General features: G+C 37.6%; 1 protein-coding gene across 1 annotated transcript in view; it reads left to right on the top strand.

The window, feature by feature from the left end:
* Window positions 1-24342, top strand: part of USH2A (usherin) — a 678599-nt gene that overhangs the window by 342909 nt on the left and 311348 nt on the right. Inside the window, exons 35-36 of the mRNA XM_032872913.1 lie at window positions 18187-18338; window positions 23022-23184. Of these exons, the coding sequence (XP_032728804.1) occupies window positions 18187-18338; window positions 23022-23184 (315 nt within the window). The remainder of the gene's footprint in view (window positions 1-18186; window positions 18339-23021; window positions 23185-24342) is intronic.

Here is a 24342-nt window from a genome sequence, read left to right as displayed (position 1 = left end):
TAGCCAAAAAGAATGGAAGAAAAAAATTGTAATTTTATTAGTTTGTCTTATGTTTACTATGATATTAATTATTTCAGTTATCTCATTTTAATTAAACTTTTAACAAACGCATTAGATGTATTTGAGGTAATGGAGAGAGCTCAAATGATTACAGTGAGTGATTATCTCTGCTATAGAAGTGATTCCTGTACTGTTACAGATTTCCTACTAAAAAAATAAATGGATCTCTATTTCATATAAGTATCAAAGTAGAAAAATCTTGTCATACTTCGTGCTCCACAAATGTATCTAGCCCATAGATGGCAATGCAAATCTTAGTGATTTATTCCAGTTGGATTGGTATTAAATGCCATTACGTGATTTGCATCATAGAACATTTTCCTTCATACCAGTTGGTCATGGCACCTGAAACCACAACTGTACTCAGAATCCTAGGTGGACCTAGAGAAATACTTTCTATATTTAAAAGAATATTTGCATACTATGTTTTGTGCATTTACAAGCAATTTTAAAATATAGTCATTGAACCAAAAAGAATTTGAAGTTTTGCAGATTTCTTTAAACACGTTAATTGTATTCTAAAGTCTTGTGTTTAGTCACATCAGAATTTTCAAAATTTTTATTGTAGGGCAGTGTTAGACATTTAAAAAGTAATAGTGTTCATTTAAAAAGAAAACAGCAACTATCATGCCACCTACTTCTCTCTTCACTTGCCCCAAATTTTCCACTGTTTGATTTTTATTGTTTGTTGTCTGAAGAGGGAAAATCTGATTGTTGGAAAACAACTTGTTCCTCTATTTGTTTTTAAAGCCTCATATTTCACCCTAAAAACCTAACAGATAAAATCCAAATTCTTTAGTCTAGTATTCAGGTCACTCCCAACGTATGACTCAACCTGCATTTACAGAGTCACGTTCCTTTCTAGAATACTTATGGCTTACTATAGGGTTGTAACACGTTCCTTTCTAAAATACTTATGACTTACTGTAACACACCTAACACATGTTCTTTTCTAGGATACTTAAGGCTTACTGTAGTGTTGTAAGATGTGTGTGTGGAGTCAAATAGGCCTAGAGACAAATATTACCTCTGCTGTGTAGTAGTGTGTTACTTGGGGAGATGGACTAAATTCCATGAGCCCCGGTTCTCTTGATTGTAAAATTGGCATTGACAACCCCTATTTTCTTTCCATCTTCACTGTGGAAATCTAAGTCATTTGTCAGAACTAAACGTGGGTCTCTTAAAAAAAAAAAAAAAAAGATTTTATTTATTTATTTGTTTGAGAGAGATGAGAGCTCAAGCCGGGGAAGAGCAGAGGGAGAGGGAGAAGCAGATTGCCCACCGAGCAGGGAGCCCAACACAGGGCTTAATCCCAGGACCCCAAGATCTGGAGACCTCCACCTGGATTGTTATTACCCTTTATTTTCAACATATTCAAGTTGATTTTTCCACATGTTCTCTGCCCCTCTATCTGCCCTTTCTCCTGTGTTACTCCTCTCACTATTAGCACAACCCAGTCACGCCAGCCAGAAGCCTGGGTGGCAATCTTGACTTCAACCCTGGCTCACTCCTGATTTGTCTTACCACGCAACGTTCAACTGCACTTCTCTAAGGAAGGTCACTGATATTTTTCACCCAGATAACTTCAAGAACTTCCTCAGACCCTGCAAAAATCTGAATTTATTCATTCAAATTGTATTTTTTGATGACCTACTAGGTGCCATCATTCTGATGATACCAAGATGAATTTGCCTAATCTCTGATCTTAAAGATATTAGAGTTCCATAGGGGAACACAAGGGAATCACAAGGTCAGGATGTGAATAAGGTGCCAAATGTATGGAGAAGCAGCTCCCCAGGGAGCCCTATGGGCTGTGGGAGTGTCCATCCTCTGGGTCTCCATTAGATGTGGCAGGTCCAGAGACACATAAGCATTTAGACTGTCTTGTCGTGTAACAGATGCTTCTTGCATGGTTTTGCACATGCTGGGATATAAATGTCTAGTTCTTGCCTAACAAGCAAGTGGTCTTCTTTAGCCAGCATAGCTTAGGAAACAGGCTCTCTGCTTTTCATAAATGACTCTGATTTAAACAGTCACTTTCTACTCATCAGAGTCTTGTAATAATCCTGAACCAGTGACTAAGAGAATGGCCTCTTGCCCTTCTGATTGCCATTTTCTTCTTTGTCTCCCATCCTGCTCTCACTTCACATCGTGTGCTGGGAAGCTTGTTCTTTGCTTTAGGACATGCATCCTGTGCTCTGAGAATTCTTCCTGTTCTGGAATCTTTCATTCTGTGCTGTACCAGCAGTTCTAAGAATAGTGCCTGACCCACATAATAGATACTCAGTTAAAACTTTGCTGATTAGCACTACCAAAAGAAACAATAAATGCACAGAAAATAACAAATGTTAGCAAGGATGTCGAGAAATTAGAACCCTTGGGCACTGTTGGTAGGAATGTAAAATGGGGCACCCATTATGGGAAACAGTATGGGAAATGCCTCAAAAAATTAAAAATAGCATTACTGTGTGATCCAACAATCCCACTTTTGGGTATTTATCCAAAAGAATTGCAAGCAGGATCTTGAAGAGGTACTTGCACACCCACAGTCACGGTAGCATCATTCACATTAGCCAAGAGATGGAAGAGACCCAAATGTCCACAGATGGATGAATGGATAAGCAAAATGTGGTGTGTATATGTATATACAATAGAATATTATTCTGACCTTAAAAAAAAAATCATCACATGCTACAACAGGGATAAACCTCCAGGACATTATGCTAACTTAGAGAAACCAGTCACAAAAAGACAAACACTGCATGATTCCACATATATGCGGTTTCTAAAGTCTCATCAAACACATAAAAACAGAAAGTAGAATCGGGCAGGGAGTTGGGAGGGGGAAGGGAGAGTTGCAGTTCAATGAATCTAGTTTCAGTTTTGCAACATGAAAGGGTTCTAGAGATCCGTTATACAACAATGTGCATTTAGTCAACAATCTATATTATACATAGAAAAATAGTTAAGATGGTAAATTTTAGGTTAGGTATTTTTTATCACATTTTTTAAAATTATGAGGTAGAGAGGACACAATAAAATGCAGCAAACTTTTAAATCAGAAGAAGAAAGGTTAAAGGCTGTTTAAAATAAACAAAAGTTTTGGAATGCCTGGGTGGCTCAGTTGGTTAAGCGGCTGCCTTTGGCTCAGGTCATGATCCCAGCGTCCTGGGATTGAGTCCCACATCGGGCTCCTTGCTCTGCAGGGAGCCTGCTTCTCCCTCTGCCTCTGCCTGCCACTCTGTCTGCCTGTGCTCACTCTCTCTCTCTCTCTCATAAATAAATAAAATCTTAAAAAAAAATAAAAGTTTCAATTAATAATCACATAAAGATATATACATAAAATATACATTTGTTAAACCAAATTAAGATCATTCTATCTGTCCTGTGCAACATTATTTTTCTCACTTAACAACATGGTGGAGACATCTTTCCCGGGCAGTTAAGCAGAGAAAGCCCAGCTTCAATGTTTTAAAAGGCAGTGGAATCTCACTGAATAAAACCACAGCTTATGTGACCCATGTTTTATCAGTGGATATTTATGCTTCCATTATTTTACTGTTATAAATAATGCTACATGCTATTAATTGCCTTCTTTTACCAAGTAGTCTTTAAATACCTGGTCTTTATCACTTGATTCACACCTAAGGCTCTGCTCTCCTTCAAAGATGTCCTACTGAATTCTAGCCCCTTGCTTCACTTACCTTCAAAAATGGGGATGTGAACCTCCAGCTCTGTTTCTCTAATCAGGGCATCCATGTTCTCTCTGGCAAAGGCGTTCTCTGCAGGCTGCAATTTCAGGCAGGGTTTTAAAACCTGAATAAGAGTGACTTTTAGGAAGATAAGAACCCTTTGTTGTGCAGCACCTGGACCCTGCCTTTGTCATACCATCAGCCATCAGTGAGAAGGGGCAGGAAGGATTCCTGTCTATTAAATTTGTGACCTGTGTTGTGAAGATTACAATTGCATAATTAGAATTATGTTTTCGAGAGCTTCCAAATTCTCCTGAGCCATATTCCCTTTTAGAAGCCTAGACCTTAGAATCTGTAAATATGCTTTTTCCTCACACTTGAAGTTTCCCTTGCTGAAAAATCAGTATCAATATCTGACTAGACCAAACTGATTTCTCATTACCTAGCATAACATGTAGTAACATTTGAAAGTAATCAGAATATGTTTTTTAAATAGTAAGTAGTAATATAGAATGTGAAATTCTTATCCTTTATTAATATTTACAATTGCTTGTAACTATCCACTATCTTTACTTGAGCAAATTTGCTAGAACAGTTTCCCTGTTAGACTGTGACCCACATAAGGGCAGGCATGCGTCTTGTCCTCCGTCCCCTTGTTCACGGTTCTAGGGCCAGCAACTGGCAGGGGTTCCAGTCATGGGTAGAGGAGTATTAAATTGCTGTTGAAGGAATTAATGTTTGCTGAGGACAGGGACAATAATAACATAGTAATTGTATGGATGTGAGAAGTATATTCATCTTCAGTCATACAATACACACAAACACACATTTACGGCATGTTTTATAATTGCATAATGTAGAAGAATGATTTCAAAGACAGCAGAAAGGCCTCTCCCTCTTGTCCTGCTGAAGGCTCAAAGACCTAGTTGTTTGACCTAAGACTTTCTCAGCTGAGTGATTTGTCAAGATTCTAAAGAGAGACAGCACGTGAAACCAGATCTGTGTTGCATGCCTCTGTGAGAAAGGGTAGACTGTTCTTGACATCATGATGAGGTAATGTCAAGATATGCACAGGAGAAGGGGAGCTGGGCACCCATGGGACAGGGTCCTAGGTACTTCTTGAGAAAAGAAACAGTACTCAAGGAACCTATGAAAATATTTTCCTAATTCAGCCTTTTGTACTGGACTGGCATTTTGAGAATTTGGATGTGAATATGTACCAAGATAGTGGCAATTGGGTCAATAAGGACAGAAAGAATTTAAGAAGTTGATTATTTTGGCATACTTATACATAATACCGTGAAGACAATGGAACATTATGGAAGAACATTTAGCTCAGGTTTTTAGAATATTTTATCTATTTCTTTATTTAAGACAGAATGAGAGAGAGCAAGCATGGGAGGAGGGGAGAAAGAGAGAGGAATTTAATACTGAGTGTCAAGTTAGACATGGGACTTGAAATATCATGACCCTAAGATCACAACCTGAGCCAAAACCAAGAGTTGGACTCAACTGACTGAGCCCCCTTGGCGACCCCATGAAGTTTAGTTTTTAAGCATATATGCATGTTTTCAGAAATGCGTCGTAAAGAAATAACTACAGAACTTTTATATATTTTATATGTCATCCTTCACATTAAGAAATGATGAGAAAGAAATAGACATTTATAGTTTATGTCGAAGTTGTGTGTGTAAATACTAAGCAATTCACCCATATGAAGAAAAAAGTATTTGATTTCCTACCAACACTGATGGTCATAGTAGTAGGAATAGCTACAGCTTAGAGCTAGGTAGCAAGCACTTCGTCCTCACAACCAGCCATGAAATGGGTATGGCTGGGGCGCCTGGGTGGCTCAGTGGGTTAAGCCTCTGCCTTCAGTTCAGGTCATGATCTCAGGGTCCTGAGATCAAACCCCGCATCGGGCTCTCTGCTCAGCGGGGAGCCTGCTTCTCCCTCTCTCTCTGCCTGCCTTTCTGTCTACTTGTGATCTCTCTGTCTGTGAAATAAATAAATAAAATCTTAAAAAAAAAAAAAAGAAATGGGTATGGCTTCTCTAACATTCAGCTGGGGAAACTCAGATTTATAAGCATTAATTGTTTAAGACAACTCGTTAAGTAGGAATTTAATACAAAGCAAGGTGTCAATGACAAAAAAATTCATGATTTTATTCACTGTACTTTTCTGCCTGTACATTTTGTAGAAAAGCTCATAATTCAGTATTTCATCTAGGCACGTGAAAAAAAAATTTTTTAGATGCTTTGACTTGTTTGATACATCATTCTCACTGACAATATTCAAAATTCTTATGATTTCTCTTCTGATTTTTCTGTGGTTTTGAAGGAATAACTATTTTTCAAACTTTTTATTTTGAACTAACTTTATTTTTAAATACCCAAAAGGCAATTCTATTTTCTTTCCTGGAAATGCTCAGTTTTAATGGGAGAAATGGATTCTAGAATTCAGTGAATCACTTAGGAAAACTGCTTGACAGTTTTGAGCAAACCTTGTGTAACTTTTATGAAACACCTCCAATCAGTTTGTCAGGTAGAATTTCCCAAGCACAGTCTTTTTTAGGTTCCGTTGATTCCATTTTTAGGAAAGCCTAACGGTAATAAGGCATTATTCCACAATGTGAAAGCTGTTCTCTCTTTTCCTTTTTAATCGAAGGATCAAGTATTCACACAGGGAGATAACTGCCACATTCAATCATCATCTGGACCTTGGGGGAAAACTTGCCACTGATATTCATATTGCCATGCTGTACTGGAAAAAAAAAATGTTTGGAGCATCTATATTCACTATACATGTTATTTTCATGACACACGAAAGCATTGCTGTTTAATTCTTACAGTAAACAGAATTCTTCAGTGTACATAGAGATACCTTGTATTAAATTTACATCGTATTGTACTTGTATTGAATTTCCTTGGTTATAGATGACAACCTACTGAGCACCTTAGGAAACACAATTTGACAGAACATGATGAAGAGGCACAAAGATATATACCCCAGTGGATGTGCTTTATGGACAATTATGTTTCAGCTTCCCTGTGAAAATTAAACACCTTAAAGATTCTACCATTATGGAAAGAGAAAGGTGATAAACTTGAAACTGCTTACCCTGGCGAGCCAATGGGAATTAAGTATCCATTTTGTGGATTATCCACTGTGGAACTGGATTTGTAGAACTAGATTAAATAACCTGATCCCTTTTTATCACACAGCATTCTATTGTTTCATTTTGTTCTAGCTAGCTTACCAATTACTAGCACAAGAGAGTAAGCAAAAGAAAAGCACAGAAAAGATGAAACAGTGCGACATAAAGTGTTACTATAATTTTTTTATGTTAGATGTATATATTTTTCAGACTTTCTGGATCCACTCTTTGCTCTTTCATTCAGCCCTGTATCCTACAAGGCTGACCTTTACTCACAGTGTCGATGAGCTTGCTCTCTGTCTCTCTCTCTGGCTTCCTTTTGGTTTGTCCCTGAGCAGTGGCAGCAGCAGCAAGAGATCAGAGGGTGGGAGGAGAAGGAAGTCTCAGAATTTAAAGCCTTTGTTCCCTTTGAGCCTGGGCTCTGGGCTCCAGGGTAGAGCCATATCCCTCCTCCAAAAGCAACAGCACCCATCCAATGGCCCTTTCCTATAACTCCAGCTCTTTGTCCAGGTTCCCAAATCTGTTCTCATCCGTTCCCTTGCAAATTTGAGGATGTTTACAGGATCCTACTGAACTTCCGTTAGCATGGTCTCCTAGGAGTCCTAACTAGGACCTGCTGGGAATGCATTATTACCACCCGGTCTTTCCCTTAACTCTGCCCATAGCTTTGTAAATGAGTTTGAGTTGCTATCAAGTTTCTGCTGAGTCCTTAACTGATTTTTAAATCTCGTATAATCCACACTTAACACACAGAATCCGGGGGCTGGGTCTAGAGATAGATGTAAAATGTATTCTGGGAATAGCAAAAGTAAATAAGTAAACAAAAATCCCATCTAGTTAAACTTTGACACTCTAGACATTTTAAAAGCAAATAAGGAGAATGGTATTCAAAAGTTCTAGATGAAGACTCTTTATCTAATATGTCTGTGATATTTAATTTTTTAAATAGTAATCAACTCATTGATACCTCATTGAAATCTTTCTATTAATTATTATGAAATACTTATTGAAAGTAATCAGATAATGATTTGTGACATTTTTCCTTTTGATGAAGTAGGTCCAAGGGCTAAGTTCATCTTAAACACGATTTTCTCGAAAAATTTAATTTCCTAACCCACCTAGATGAGGTTAGCATCTGCCTTCCCAGCCACTACCATTTTTTCTTCTTTTCCATCTGGTTCTCTTTTAATACATAATCCACTTAGTCCTCCTACTCACTTAGATTGGAAGTTTTATGAATGCAGGAACCAGGACTGTTCTGGGTATTTCCAGCTTGAAACACAATATCTGGCACATAGTAGGAATTCCATAAGTATTTACTGAGGAATCAGATAACTACTGAAAACCAAATCCACTAAATCCAGCAGATTTCTTTTTTCAAAAAGTATTTGACAGCACTTGGGAAGTACCTGTTCTGTTTTGTTTTTCCACACTGTGCTCTCTGGACTTGACTGGGGTAGAGAGGAATCTTAAATAGTTAGTACACACATAGGAAACTGCTGGGTGATGACAGATAGCATACAAGTAGGGAATACAGACCTGTCTACAACGTGCTTCCGAGAGATGGGCAGGTTATGTTTTACAAGAGATATGCAGTACATGACACAGGTGAGCATAGGAAGAGATAGTCTAAGGCAAGATTTTCACAGCAAATAAGGCTTTAATTTACATGTGAAGGAAGGGACAGCTCTAAGTTCATTCCTCTTATATGCATCACACTTGATTCCTAAGGTACTTGCATATATGCTCACTCATTTGATTTTCACATTAACTATGTCAGGCCACCAGGACAAGGAATATGACCCCCATTTTATTGATAAGGAAAAAAAAAGTTTGGAAAATGTGAGCTTCCTAAGTTGTAAAAGTGTGTGGTCATGAAAGAAAGGTCGTGTGCTCTCCCTCCTTTTTTCTAAAAGCTTAATCAAATGATATTGGATGAAATCACAGCTCTTACATCCCCCCCAAGGCTACCTGGTACCTGACTAGTGTCCATTCTTTGGCGCAGCTCTCATCAATACCAGCTAACCATTTACTCATAAACAATGTCAACAGTGATGTCAGGGGCTTGGTCAGGTACAAAGTCCTCAGATGGATTCTCATTTATCTTGACTTAGTGTTGCTATGAGGATACAGCCAACATGTAGTTCCTCAGGAGTCTTGAAGACTGACAAAAAGACCCCTGAACTAGCTGTCAACCCCTTTCTTCTCAAACAAAAGCAACCCAAACTGTGGAAAAGAAAGGATAAGAGAAGAAAAGAAAGTTGGCAGAGCTATTTTAATATCATATAGAGGAGACTTTTGGGCAAATAGGATTATTAGAGATAGGTAAATTCAAAATGGTAAAAGGGAGAATAAAATTACAAACTCTTCTTTCATCAAAATGTGCTGTAAACAAAGTACCTAAAGAGATAAGTAATAGAGTGGGATATAACATGTATAACACACGTAACTGCCAGAAGGCTAGTATTTGGAATACTTACAGTATTCTTCGGAATCAATAATAAACTGGGGAGGGACTGTAGCCAATAATAATTGTAATAGCACTGTATAGTGACAGATGGTAGCTACACTTACCATGGTGAGCATTAATGTACAGAACTGTCATATCATTACATTGTATACTTGAAACTAATATAAGATCATCTGTCATCTACATTTTGATAAAATGTTTTAAAATATATAAACTTAAACTTAGAAGAAATGAAACCCAAACTCTTTACTTCATTTATTATTTTCCAACACACTTTGTCAATGATAACATATTCCAGATGTTGTTAGAATAATAATAATAAACTGGGGAAATATCTGAAAAAGCATTTCACAAAAGAACAAAAAGCAAACAGCTAATGAACATAAGGACATGTGCTCAACCTCTTTTATAAGCTGGAAGTAAAAAATAATACCAAAAAAGGTACCATTTTACCACATATAGTACTGGCACAGTTTAAAACTGTGAGTTATACAAGGTCTTTTTGAGGATATGGAACAATGAGGACTCATTGTGGGAATTGGTGCACTTTGAAAAACGGTTGGGTGTTGTCTAGCAAAATTAAATATATTCCAACAATTTCACTCCAGGACCTATGTGCTAGTAAACTTCACGTCTGCCTCAGGACACAAGTACAAAAATGATAACAGATACAGTGACATAAGAGACAGAACGAGGAAACAATTCAAATGTCAACAGTAGAATAAATGAATGAATTGTATTGTGCAGGAATACGATACAACAATGGAAATGAGTGAAGTGTGACCACCCTCAATAAGACAGACAGGATTCATGCTTATTATGGTGAACAAGAAAAGATGCAAAAATATATTTTTTTCAAGTAGGCTTCACACCCAGCATGGAGCATAACGCAGGGCCGAAACCCATGAGCCCAAGATCAAGACCCCAGCTGAGATCAAGAGTTGGATGCCCATCTGACTGAGCCACCCAGGTGCCTCCCCCCCAACTATATATTATATGATTCTATTAGCATTAAATTTTAAAATTCACCAAGCTTAATTATATTGGTTATGGATGCATTCCTAAATAGAAAAGCAAACAAATCATTCTTTCGAAGTTAACACAGCTGTCTGTGAGGAAGAGAAAGAGCTGGAATGAGGGAGGACACATAGAAGGTTCATGGGGTGCTGAAGATTTGTGGGGTGCTAGCAATATTTTATTTTTTAACCTTGGTGATGGTTACATGGCTTTCCACTTTTTCATCTGTCTTTGAGATATAACATATTTTATGTATTTTTCTGTTATGTTTTATCACATAATTTTAAAAATATAGAAGAAATAGGTGCACAGAAGTTAGAGAGTGTAATGTTCTGTGCACTGTTGAACCTGAATGTTTCTGCATGTTACACCAACCCGTAGCTCCGACACTTTCTGTGTGGCATTGACTGTGTTATTCAGTCTTTCTCCAACTTGTTTTTCTCCTCTGTAAAGGGAAAATAAAACTTTTTTTTTGCCTTCAAGCGTTTTTCCTGAGGATTGATGGCATCTGATCTAAAACATGAATACTGTTGTTAATTTTTCAGCATAAAGGTCCTTTGACTTTCAAGCATTTGCCTCCTCTTACTTTGCCGTGCTTTCCTATGTAACGGTATTTGTTTTGCATTTTAATGAAATGTTACATGTTGAGATAGTTACAAATTCACATGCAGTTGTAAGAAATCATGAAGAGAGATCTCATTGACACTTTCCAGCTCCCCCAGGATACTTTTAAAACTATATTACATGATCACAACGATGATTTTGACACTGATACAGTCAAGATGCAAAACAGGGGTGTGACTTTTTTTTTTTTAATCCCCCAATTGAAAAACAGTCCCCTTTGAAACCAGTAGATGAAAGGTAAGTTAGTTCTTTGGTAGTGGGCTTTTGGAAATCATTCGCACCTACCCTCACAAAACCTCTCTAAGGTGGATAGACCCTTTCCTGCATAGTGATCCATGACACCATGCTGTGCTCTAACCCTAACCTCAGCTCTAAGCATTATAAATTTGTTTTATTAAAGAAGAGAAAATATATAAAACTGTTAAAGCTATTTCTCTCTTAGAATTCCATACTACCACTGCAATATGGCATTCCCACATCCCTCTCTCAATCACAACTCATTACTATATATTCAGGAAAAGGAGGTTTTCAAAAAAAAAATTTTTTTTCTTTTGATATTTTCAGCTGCCCTTTTCCCTACATCTGTGGTCTTCCCTACTCCAGTCTATTGCAACTGTGACTCTAGATTAATTCTTCTAAATATCATGTTTATTTTAACCCCTGGTCAATACACAAAAATATCCATAGTTCTCCTGTGCATCATAAAATCCCTAACCCTAGGTGTGGCATTCAAGGTCTGAACATCCGTTTGAAGGCTCATTTTCTATTAGGCATTCACCACTTACAATAACAACAGAATACGGATCTATTCTGGAGGTCTTTATTATACCTTGCATTTTCTTGCTTCCAGGCATTGTTAAATGTCATTTCCCCACAAGGAACATCTTTCTGAGACACGGCCTTTTCACATTTTGCCTTTTATGGAAGACCCAGCTGCTTTGTACAGAAACCCCAGCTGCTCTAAAAAGCTTTCAGGACTTACTTAAGGCAAAGTGATTGTCCCTTGCTAGAAGCTCTTGTATGTCTATACCATTTGTTGAGCATAAAATTTTTGTGGTGCTTATCACTTTTATATAACTCTTCAATTGTTTAATTAGACCTGTGTTTAGCCCTTTTTTTACTTCCGTAAAGGCAGATATTATTCCTTATTGTTTCTGTTCCCCAAAGTACCAAGCATAGTAGCTTTCAGGAATTGACTTCCAGTAGATACACACTAAGTTTTTGTTATGCTCAACTTAATTGTTTGTAGGGCCAGAATGGGTTTGTCAGTGCTTATTTGAGCGGAATTCCTATTTTAGCAGAGAAAGTTAGGCTGGAGATGAAGAAGAGGAGCGCTGGTGGTAGGCGGATGAGATTGCCAGGCTCCAAGCAGGAGTTGATATTTATTTGCGTGACCTTGGAAAACAGCTTAGCCTAAGAGTCCGTTCCCCTAACTCAGTAACAAGGCAAATAACACTTCTTATTTCTTGATGTTGTTAATGGAAATAATTCATATCAAACATGTTGCCTATTGTCTTACTCAACATGAGTGTTCAGTACATTTTTTAATAATAAAGTGTTTAAAATTTAAAAAACACACAGCATTTTAAGAACTTTACATTTAACTTTTTTTCAAACCTATTCATACATGTCTTGTACTCTACTTAATGAAGGAAAGTGCCTCCTTAAGCTTCACTTAAAATGTGCACTGGAAATTCATTAGTTTTTGTTATATACTTTAGAAATCTGAGATCAATGTAAATTGTTGTCTTAATACATATTTGAGACTTAATTGCTAAATGTATGTTTTTAGAACTGAATTATACAATGTTTCATATAATACTAATTTAATTTACATTAAAAAGTCTGTTAGTGAGAAGTTATGACATCTGCCTGCCTATCTTGGTAAGAAATGGATTATTATTTTCAAATGGTATCTCTTATTGTCCACCAATTTGCCATGCAGTTTGACCATATGTCCTTAACATGGATTATATCACTAATGGCCTTGCCCAAACCAGATCAAAGGAAATACTTGCACTTGTCTCAGGCTCCTTTTTGTGGCAGATGTAGGCACCAGCTCTAAACCATGGTGGTATCCCACTTTGGCCTGACCTTGAGACCTGGTGACTAGTTGTTGAGACCTGGAGCTAAAGGCAGAAGACCCAGAGAGGTCAACATCACGAGTCTGTTCCAGCTTCACAATGTGCTCACGTAGACCCCAGATTCCCAATCCTAGGATGGGGAACTCTCATCTTGCTAGTACTCAGCAAAGGTCTGATTGCATATGGCATTTTTGGATACGCATTTTGAAAAATGGCCCTCTGTCTGTAAAGAATGAATTGTATGGAAACATGAATAATGCATCAAAACATGAGGCTGGCTATTATTCTCGGATATGAGATGATGGCAGAATGGTCTAGGTGGCCATGAGTATGGTGATGGGTGAAGATCAGTTGAGAGTGTATAGTCTATGTGTCTCAGTGATGGAGTTGGTATGGTGGGGGAGGAAGAGGAGTGGAGAGAGTCCAATATGACTTAAAGGCTAGATGACATTTACCCAGGGTACACTTGGATTCTACAATTTAGATCTATAATTGATCTTTAAGTTCTTCCCGCAAGTGCTGTCAAATAGTGGTTACTTACCGAACGCTGGGTTACTCTGTAGGTATGTGTGCATGAGTGCATGTGTGCGCTCACTCGTGTGAAAGATGGACTTGAGTTTCACCCACCTTTCCATTCAGATGCATCCTCCATACTAAAAATTTTCTGAGCAGTTGAATTAACTGTCACAAATCTCATTTAATTTTATTCTCAGCTCATTTGCCATGCACTCATCTTACTCTAAGCCCTTCTCTTAGCAACTGTCTGTTATTTCTTTATACATAGTTCCGGATGTCATGGTTATCTAGTTTCTTAGCATTGCTTGCTAGGGGTTGACTTGCTTAAGTCAGGTAGACAAAACAAAGAAGAAACTGTTGAGAGACTGTCACTGAGGGAGGAAGGAGAACTCAAAAAGCAGACATAAGAATGGATTAAGTGTAGCCACTGAGGGATGTGAAGGGTAAAAGTTGGGTAAGTATCCTAGATCTCATTGGTCCCTGAGGGTATTACTGAATTAGAGAATATACTCTTTGGTGTCCATAATGCATGGTTTGAGTCATCACAAGATGATTCAATTATATTCATTATAATCTGTGTGGGAAGACAGGTGAGTACTGTGGAGTCCTTGCTGGAAAGATTTCCTCTAAAAATGGTTAAAATTCTTAAAGTTTATACTTAAGGAATGAGATTTAGTTGTAACAAAAATTAACTTCTATGAAATGTGTCATTTCCTAATATGTCAGATAAATGAGATATTATGCACATAATTCTAACATAAAAGAAATTCTCTGTTCCCCAATTATGTAAGAAAACAGAAATATTGATTTGGGTACTTTCTATGTCATTGTTGAAAAGGAGGTCAAGTAGATAGCATTTTGAGGGTCTTACAATTTCTTTAAGAGCTTCTCCAACACATTATTTGCACATAAGGTTTGTTTTGTTTGTTTTTTGTTTTTTTGGTGAGGATTAAAAGATTGCTTCGCTGAGGGCCTGGCACATCATAATTTCTTATCACGATTATTACTGTGATTTTATCCATTTTTTCTTCTCTTAAATTTCCTGTGACTATTTAGTTTTACATCGTATATCTTTCATTTCTTAGTTTTAATTCGTCTGTGCTTTTGTGTTTTGATTATTAAATGGCATTAAACCAAATACTTTCTGTAAGTATTCTCAGAGTTATCAGAGATGGTCATACTAGAATAAAGGAGAAAGTTGACAGTTGTACCTTTTTGGTGTAGCCAAAGGGGTACATGACAGTAAAATACTGTTACCCCAAAATTTGGAAATGAGGGAAATAGGCCTGCTCTTAAAAGATAAGCTATACAATGTTATCCTCATCAAGGAAAATAAGTCCAAGTAGTAGCTTTATTTAAAAAGCACTAGCTCAAAAAATAAATACATAAAAAGTATTAGCTCGTTCAAATATAAACAGCTTTAATCCTAAAGGATGTATTGACCAAGATCTAACTAGTGAAACAGAAAATGTGCTAGGATTGTAAGACAGACTGTGTTTAATATAAGGAGTTGATTACAAATGTGTTGGAAGGGCTGTAGAAACAAAAATGGTGATTGTCAGAGCGCTGCTAACTTCCCTGGTCTTTGGCTTCTGAGTCGGCCTCCGCTGTTGCTAAGCTGCTAGATTTGCTGATTTGGTGCTTGAACCATCAGGAGGTACTGCCCCAGCCCAAGCTCAAGGGCCACCTAGAGTCCACTACTGAAGAAGCTGGAAATGCAGAAGAGGCCTTTCTGCGGCAGACGCTGCTTGAGGCCACAGCTGCTTTGTCCCTCTGCGGACCTCTCAACGGTCAGCAAAAGCCTCAGCGCTTAGAGCTGCAAGTTGGACATTTTCTGTCTTCCTGATTCCGCCCGGCTTGCAGTGCCTCCTACTGGTGAAATCCAAGAGGACACCAGCAAGCCGGAGGGCGGCAACTACAGAGGACGGACTGGCAAGCCCAGCACACGGAGCGGACTGTAGACCTGCGGAGGTGGGGCTGTGGGCAAATGAACTGAATGTATAATGAGATTATTCAACGCCCATGCGTGCTCCTCTTGCTTCCATCACTTTCCATGAGCAGCAATAATCACTGCATGCTTCCGCCCAACACCCTACTCTGCTTTATACAAGGAAGAAGCTCTCACCCTCTGTCATTGTATTGCATCTGGGTTCATGCTCCCTTGAGTTCAGACACGACCGACCTAGATATCCTGCAATGTAAAACTAACATAAAATTAATACCCGTTAACTTCCTTTATATAAATCAGCAGGGAAACGGAGGAGAGAAAATTAGTTATTCTATACAAATCTTTATGTAATATGAAAATAATAAAACACGAAATAACACCTACGATTCTCATTTCCATAACTAGTTTAAGGCCACAGTTGCTATTTATAATCTCTTCCCTTTGCTCTCAGCCAGCAGTGCATCTGTTTCAGAATCTTGACCTAGTAAGGTAACCCAAACCTTCACTACTGAAGGGTGTGTGTGCTTAGTGTCAGCATGCCCCAGGAAGCCAATGTCTCCTTCCACACAGTAACTTTTTCTTTTCTTTTTTGCCTGTTGATTTAGTTGCATGAGGATCCTAAATTGCCCCGTAGTATTCTGTTTCTAATTTAGTGGTAACTTGCTTGCAGCCCACAACTAAGTATTCTTCTTTGTGGCTGGAGAATGCAAACATATTAAGTGTAACAGTAAGAGGAAACACTCTGACTACCTTCTCTTGATTCCCCATTTCCACATTTCTCACTGTAGAAAAGCCGGCATCAGATACTGACCCCCTGGCTCAAATCAGGCGCAGCATCATGTACGAACCCTCAAATCCACAGGTGTCATCACCCAGCCTCGGCTGTAATGTGGGCTTTAGGAGGCCGTTCCAGCAATCTCTTAGGCTATGGGTTGATGAGGTATATTATTAGATGAGTAACTTTTATGGCAGTAACTCACTCCCTACTTGTTTTGCTATGAACTGATTTTTAAATCCAAAGCAGTCTTGTAAAGGATATCCTGAAAATGAGTGCAGCATTCTATAAATTTGCAGGTGATGGTGATGCCAAACATTGTGAGCAGATTCTGGAAGGGAGCGATTTCCTCCCAGGAGAAAGGGACACTCGGGAAAAAGCTCCTGATGTCCTTGGTCCCACCAGGAATGCTATCCCTAATGCAATGATGGGTGAAGGTTTGATCTTCCTTCAAGACATTAATGCGACCAAATTTGGAGTTCCCAGGCTAAGAGACAGGCCTCTTGGAAGCCAGCTGAATTCCTTGACAACCTTGACTGTGCTAGAGCCTCTTTTAAGACTCGTTCCTTCTCCAAATCTATCTCTGAGCTATTCTTGAATATCATCTTTTTACCAAGTCTCTTTTCATACTTCAGGTAGAGAGTTATCTCTTTTTTCTATAGCCTTACATTTTCCCTCTAGATTGGATGCTGATATTTTTACTCTGCTGTGTGTTCATTAATTTATTCATTTAATCAATATACATGTAGTACCTACTATGTTTTAGGCATGGTGTTAAGTCTAGAAATACACAGGTAAGGAAGAGTCAAGATTGCCTTGGGGATCCTACAGAGAGGCAATTAAACAGCCACTGTGAAATTAATTTCACTTTGAAAGAAGTTCTAATTTAGCATGTAAGCAAAGTTTTATTTCTCAATGCTTGATCAGTTTGGGGATTCCGTAATTCCTGGGAACACAGATCCCTAACTTCCTTTTAATAAAAATATTTTGACTACATAATTCAAATGATCATATTCAACAACTATTTAATTTCACATATCTCTACTAGTTGATTTCATGAAAAGACACATAAACTTCCTTCTGAAATAAATTTTAGTTGATCATTAAAACCAGTAAATCATAGTTTCTCTAACCCATTCATGAGTGTCTCATGACTGCACTTTGTGCAATTTGTATTAAGGTGCTTATGGTTAGGTTATGTAATATTTTAGTTGAGAACATGGGTTCTGGAGTCAGACCTCCTAGGTTCAAATCCTGACTCCGGCACTGGCCAGCTATGTGATTTTGAGCAAGTTACCTAATCTGTCTTGCCTGAATTTCTTCATCTATGAAATGATCATAATGATACTGCCTCTATTCTGGTGGTGCTGCTAGGAGAGGGTTAAAAAGGAGTTCACACACAACAGGTGCTTAGAACAGTGCCTGATACATCCTGAGTAATGTATAATACCCTAACAAATAAGGTCATTTGACTTCTAGAGAACATCTACTAAGGATATCACTTTAGAATGCAATACAAATTATAAGTGTACTTAATTTATTCATGTTTTATCTGGAACACAAAAGATAGCTATTCACATGATGTAATATGAAGAGTCTCATACTGGGGCTCTTGGGTTCTATTTCTGTCTCTATACTAATTAGCTTAACAGTTTGATATTTAGGGGTTTAATGCCTGTTTTATCCTTTGGAAAGAGACAGGGTTTAGACTGCGGAAAATACCAGATACTGTGATTCAGTAATTCCATGAAATTAGAAATCATATCAAGAAGTGCTTGCTTTCTTAAGACATTCTTTGCTGTTGTCTGGTAGTCATGCTAAAGGTCCATTATTATCTTCCCAGGTGTTATCACAAGCTACGGACTATATCTGGATGGTATATTAATTCACAATTCCTCAGAACTCAGCTGTCATGCTTATGGATTTGCTCCTTGGAGCTTACATTCCTTCAGAGTGCAAGCATGCACGGCCAAAGGTTGTGCTCTGGGCCCACTGGTGAGTATGCACATTTACATTCTGGGAATGTATCCGATGTCAGATGACAGTGAATATCAAGGAAGAAGTAAATGGTGGTGACTCACTCTGTGCACAGCTAGGCTTTCAAGCAGGATGGGAGATTTTCTTTTTATAAAATTTTATTTAAGACTTAGAAAGAGTTTATATTCAACATAAATTTCAAGAGTGTGCATAGGTCTAGTGAAGGACAGAATCTGTATTTCACTGAAATTTTTCAAGGTAAGTTGGCCGGGTTAGCAGAAGGACATTCAATTTTGTTGTACATATTTATTTAAAGTGGATGTTTTTCTTTCTAATAATGGGCTCAACAACTAAGTAAGCTTATGATTAAAAAGTGAAAAGAATTGAAAGTCCATGATTGCCACAGTATGGCCACACAGCTGCCCAAAAAGTATGTCAGTCAGTCAGAAGTTTGAACTTGTCTCATCTAATAGAATAAAATAGATTTATATCATCAGTGTGATACAGTTTCATAAGAACCGTTTTTAAAACTGCATGAATACTAGCTTTTGATATCCACATTTCAGAAATCTATGGTGTGTATTTCATTAGCAGTTAAAAGATTGACAAATCATGCTTTTTATTTTTTAATATAATTTTTAAAACTCAATAGTGCATAATTGTCATAGACCAGCATGACATTCGTTAGCTTCAAAACATCAGATTTTATTTTTGTACATTTTTCTTAATTAGATTTTGCTTCTTTTAAGGGAAATACTGATTACTTTTAGATATTTTTTGGCAATGTTTGCTAATGCTCTATCATTTTAATGCACTCTGTCTTCACTGGAAAGTGTATTATATAAATATTACCTTGGAAAACAGCTCTACAGTTTCATTTTTGCTTCCTTATTTTTGATCACACCTTCCATTTCGTTTCAGAGGTTGGTTGCTTTCCAAGCTGCTAACATCATCTTTTGGTGGAGCTGAGCTGTAGTCTTTACTGCCATTAAGTATTTTATAGCTCAGACCCTCTGACGGTTACTTACTCTTAAAAGCAGGAATGGCAAGAGGCCAGCTCTTCTTCTCCATTCAAAAGAAAAAGCAAAGAAACACGAGAACACTTCACATGAGCTTGAAACCTAGACTCTTTCAAAAATATAAACAGCACATGGTTCTGGCTACTAAATTGGCTCCCACACTGTCTCTTGATGTTCTGGCAACTTGAAACAAGGGGGACACGGTTATTGATCTGTGTCCTGTGCAGATAAGATAGTAGGCGATGTTAACCTTAAGAAATCAAATGCCACAGTGCCCTGATGGGAAGGGAGAAAACAGAATTGGATTGTAAAAGCTGCTCTGCCATGGCCTCGTAGATTCTAGACTCAGTCCTGACATCAAGCGCGGTTATTTTCTCCCCTTGGTACTTTTCTTTATCCTGTGCTCAGTATGCAAACGCTTTTCCCAAGTCAATGATCCATCTCTAATCACTGGGATTGAACAACAATGTCTTTATTTAGAACAAGTCAACGCTGTGCTGCCAATAAGTTAAAACCTACAGTCTTCAGTTGATTTCTAAAATATTTTTGTACCAATTACAGTATGCCCTTAAGAGATTACATATCTGCATATTTTAAATCGCCCGGCATATCAACCGTAGTCACGAACGATAGTCCAGATTCAGATACACACATCCCTTAAGGGTATTCTTTATCTAAAGCCAGTGTTACAACAAGTGTTTCATTGAAACAAAAAATTCATGATTTCTGTTTTTAGATCTTTTGCTGGCAGAAATTGAAAAATAAATTTTTTGTGAGTCTATATTTTTGTTCGCCTAACAAGATTTTTAATGATAATTCTTGGTTTTTGGAAAGAGAAGCCTGTTTCTTTTACATCTTTTTCATGCATGCAGGAAAATACTATTCCATGTTTTCTCTGTGACAAATATGATCTGTTCCTGAATGTGGTATGGTTCACCCTCAAAATTGGCAAGCTGAAATAATAAAGGGGATAAAACAATAAAAAGGACAAGTTTGATAAAATAGAGTGTTTTAAAAATAAAAATGCATACATATTTTCCACATTTTTACCATTTTAATGTAGTATTAGCTCAATATGTTCTGTTTTTAGCCCTACCGGTTTATTACCTGTTTTTGTGATTTGGTAAGAATTACTCTGTACCCATCTGAAAAAAGATTTTTGTGTGTGTGTGTGGTTTATTCAGTTCTCATTCAATTTATACAACGTATTTGGCTTTTAAAGAAATTCCAGTGTTAAAAACAATTTATAATGCCTTTGATCCTAATTTTATGATGCTAATATGCATTGCCAAATTTAATCCAGTAACTGAAGTTTTATAAGTGTTTGAAATAATGAAAAATTAACAGAAAATGCAACAGAGAATAACTTTTTAAGAGCTATCCTTGCTTTCAATTCTATTGTGAATTATATTAGAGAGAAACCCTTCACATTTTGTGTTATTATAATATGATGCACTGAATATGTCCATAGGATAATCACTCTGCTTTTGTTTGTTTTTTCCACTTAGCTAATGTTAGATAACACTGGTAGAGTCTAAGACTGGGAATTTTATGACTGTGTCTGGTCTTGGAACATTCATTGGATTCAATTCTCTAAGGAGCCTCTTAAGGATGAAATGTGAAACTATAGGTCACTGCCATGGGATATAGTTAAAAAGCTGCTTTGGGTTCTTGGTGATGCATGCTTATACATGTAAACACACCTATACACATATCACCTTTTCACATTTGTTTTTTACAAAGAAAAAAATTTATTATATAAGACATCTAAATCTTCAGGGCAATATGCAGTTGTCAAGAAAATCCTAAATGGGAAATCTACCCTAAACCTGCTATTATTCCTCGTGCCTCATTGGCAAACATACTTATTCTACTAAGCCTTAGATTTTTCAACTCTTACAAAAGGAAAATAATGCCCATTTTAAACAGGATTGATGTAAAATTTTCAGTGAAACATTTATGCAAAGATTTCTGGTACATGATAAGAGTTATATTAAAGATGAAAATTTTATTAAAATGTTTATATGTTTTCATGGCATACTTGTTCTCAAAACAATTTATTTTCTGTGTCAGGGGAGGTTTCCAGCCTTCCAGAATGCCTTTTCCCTAACATTCTTTTTAAGGCAAGATAGATAAACAAGGAGGTAATTTTTTTTTTAAATAAAAGACTGAGTTGAAGCAAAATAATACAACTGCCAAATTTCATGTAGAGTAAAAACTGATGTATTTATCCAGCTACTGAAGGAAATTTTTAAAATATACCACTTTGAGTTAACCAGATATTTGAGCATACTAATATAATTATCTGGAATTGCCCTTAATTCTTCAACTTTTGAATCTCATTTTATTTGGAACGCTTTAAAATCATTTTCTATGCAATAATTTGAATTATATACATAGACATAATGGAACCAATTGCATTGTTATAAAATATTAAAATGATGAATTGATATTTTTCCAGTCAAGTTTATCATTTTTTGGTACATAGTTATTAGACTAAAAAAAAAAGAGGAGTTATAGATCTAAAGAACCCCATAGCCTTTCTCAGATGAAAATAAAACATGTCGTGACCTCATACTTATTAAAAATTAACACTCTGTCTTTTTTACATTTATTTTCATAATTGGGAAAGTGTATTCGCCCTAACAAATGAAGGTTTCATAATTGAGAATATTTGCCTGCCTAAGGATTTCGTGTTTGATCACCTTCTAGTGATGAGGCATGAGCCTCTGCTTTAAGAATAAGGTCAAAATTATCAACATATTCAATACATTTTAAAGGTCAAACACGTAAAAGGATGCTTAGGAGTTTGCGGTGATTAGTTAACAAATTTAAGCCAGTTATTAGAAGATGCTAAATATCCTGAGCCCCATTCTGCTTTCTTTCCACTTTGACCATCCTCTGGTCACCTAGTCATTTTATGCATTTAGCCACTAAAATCTTCCTGGCCTCTGTGTGGCTAGGAATTACATTTTCTTTCAGAGTCCTTCCCTTTAGTTCATCTTTTGCTCTTTTCTGCATAGGTTCATTAACACTCTATTAATGAAAATTTCATTTGTAATTAAACCTTAGGGATAGTATCACTTAGGTACATTTATTTCTTGACGTCTGTCTGGCATGATACCGTCTTTACGTACCTGGTAGCGACAGCGCTCGGCGAAGTCAGCACGTGCGCGTGCGCGTGCACGTACTTGTGCGTGTGTATACGTGTGCGTGGACGCGCGCGCATGCGCATGCCCGCTGGCAGGCCAGCAGCCCCCCGAAGAACCTTTCACAGAGCCCGGGAGCCTACCACTCCAGTCAGAAACCTATGAAAACAGATCTTGTGCATTTCCTTCTGTTTTGCAATCACTTAAAAATTGTTTTTAAGCAGTCCTAGAAAGAGTCTGTGGATACGCACAGCCATAGGCACCATCACAGTGTGAGCTGATGCACGTACTCTGAAAACAGTCACAAGCAAGCGCCTCGGTCAGGAGCTCAAATTCTAAGCTTGAACAGCAGGAGGAAGAAGACACGAGGTACGCTTTGATCCTGCTGACAAAATGAAGTATTCATCATACAAGATGCTACTGTCAAAATAGTTTACTTCACAGCAAAAGAGAGTCTTTGAAGAAAGATGCTCAGAGTGGAGCACGCACTTATTTTATTTGCCAACAAAAAATAAATCTTTTTACACTCGCAGGTGGAAAATCGAACTCTAGAAGCTCCTCCTGAAGGAACAGTAACCGTGTCTGTCAAAACACGGGGATCCCGAGAAGCCCACGTGAGGTGGGACGCACCTTTTCACCCTAATGGACACTTAACATACTCAGTCCTTTTCACTGGGACGTTCTATGCCGACCAAGGTAACTCGTTTACAATTTTTAAACTTCACTAAGGTGACAAAACAATTTATTTGCTTTTGAAATCTTCCTTGGAGCGACAGATTTTCATTCCTTTATTTTCCCTAGAAATAGCCTATACTGATGAGTTAGAGCCGCAGTTCTCGTTGCGTGGTCCCCGGAGCGCGCACTGTAGGATGGGGAATGTTCTCGGGGCTCCCAGACCTGACCTACCCGTTCAGAAACCCTGCAGGGGGGCCTCCCGTGCTCTGTTTTCACAAACCCTTCAGGTGGTTTGGGTGCCTGCGTTAAGTTTGAGAAAGACCAGTGTGCTGTATATTCCATATTCTTTCCCCTTGCTTAATAAATGGTGAAAACCTAACACATTATTTATACACAGAGTTGAGCTTTAATTCAGCCGGCTCTTTTAAATAAATGATTTTTGTGTCTGTTTTACCGTTTCTGAACTGTGTTGGTTGTGTGTTCCAGTGCTCTTATTGGGCATAGGTTAGACTGCAGTGGGCTCCTTGAAAGTCCGATCAGAAACCATCTGATTTAGTAAGTTAGGTTAGGTGTAGTTAGGTATGATGTATATTTGAAGCAACCCCTTATCGTAGAAAAATGTAGGCACATATTTTACTGGAAACTTAAAATTTATTTTATTGTGTTAATTTTTATAGACTTCAGAAGTGGCCATCCTATGTTTTCAAGGAGATATTTTCCGCATTTCTTTTTAAATTAGTAACAAATATACAGTCATGTGACTGTAATCACCTTAGCGTCAACAAAATGGTGTTCCCCAGGGTTTAAGATGTTTATTTCTGAACTATTTGTAACTATTTGCAGGAGGTAATGATACCCTCAAAGTGTAAAACAGGCAAGGAAAGATGACAAAGAGACTTTTCTGAATTTGAAGACTTCTGATTTGCCTAGCGTGTTGGCAAGCAGACGCACAGCGAGCTGAGTGAAAGAGTCTGAGCCTCTTCCCTCAAAGATCGGTGTGCCCCTCTTTTATGCAATCAGGGCTTTGATGTATTCTGCTGTGAAGCACTTGTAAGATTATGAGGTGAAGGAGTGATGATCGATTTGAAAAAAAGAAGCAACATTTAGGCTGGACCCATGACAGCCCGGCTATTTTCGCCAAGGCAGCTGGGTGAATAATGCAAGAGCCATATTTCCCCT

This window comes from Lontra canadensis, unplaced genomic scaffold, assembly GCF_010015895.1.
Source record: "Lontra canadensis isolate GAN:19392208 unplaced genomic scaffold, GSC_riverotter_1.0 scaffold46, whole genome shotgun sequence".
Lineage (NCBI taxonomy): Eukaryota > Metazoa > Chordata > Mammalia > Carnivora > Mustelidae > Lontra > Lontra canadensis.
This window is presented reverse-complemented; position numbering and strand designations above follow the sequence as displayed.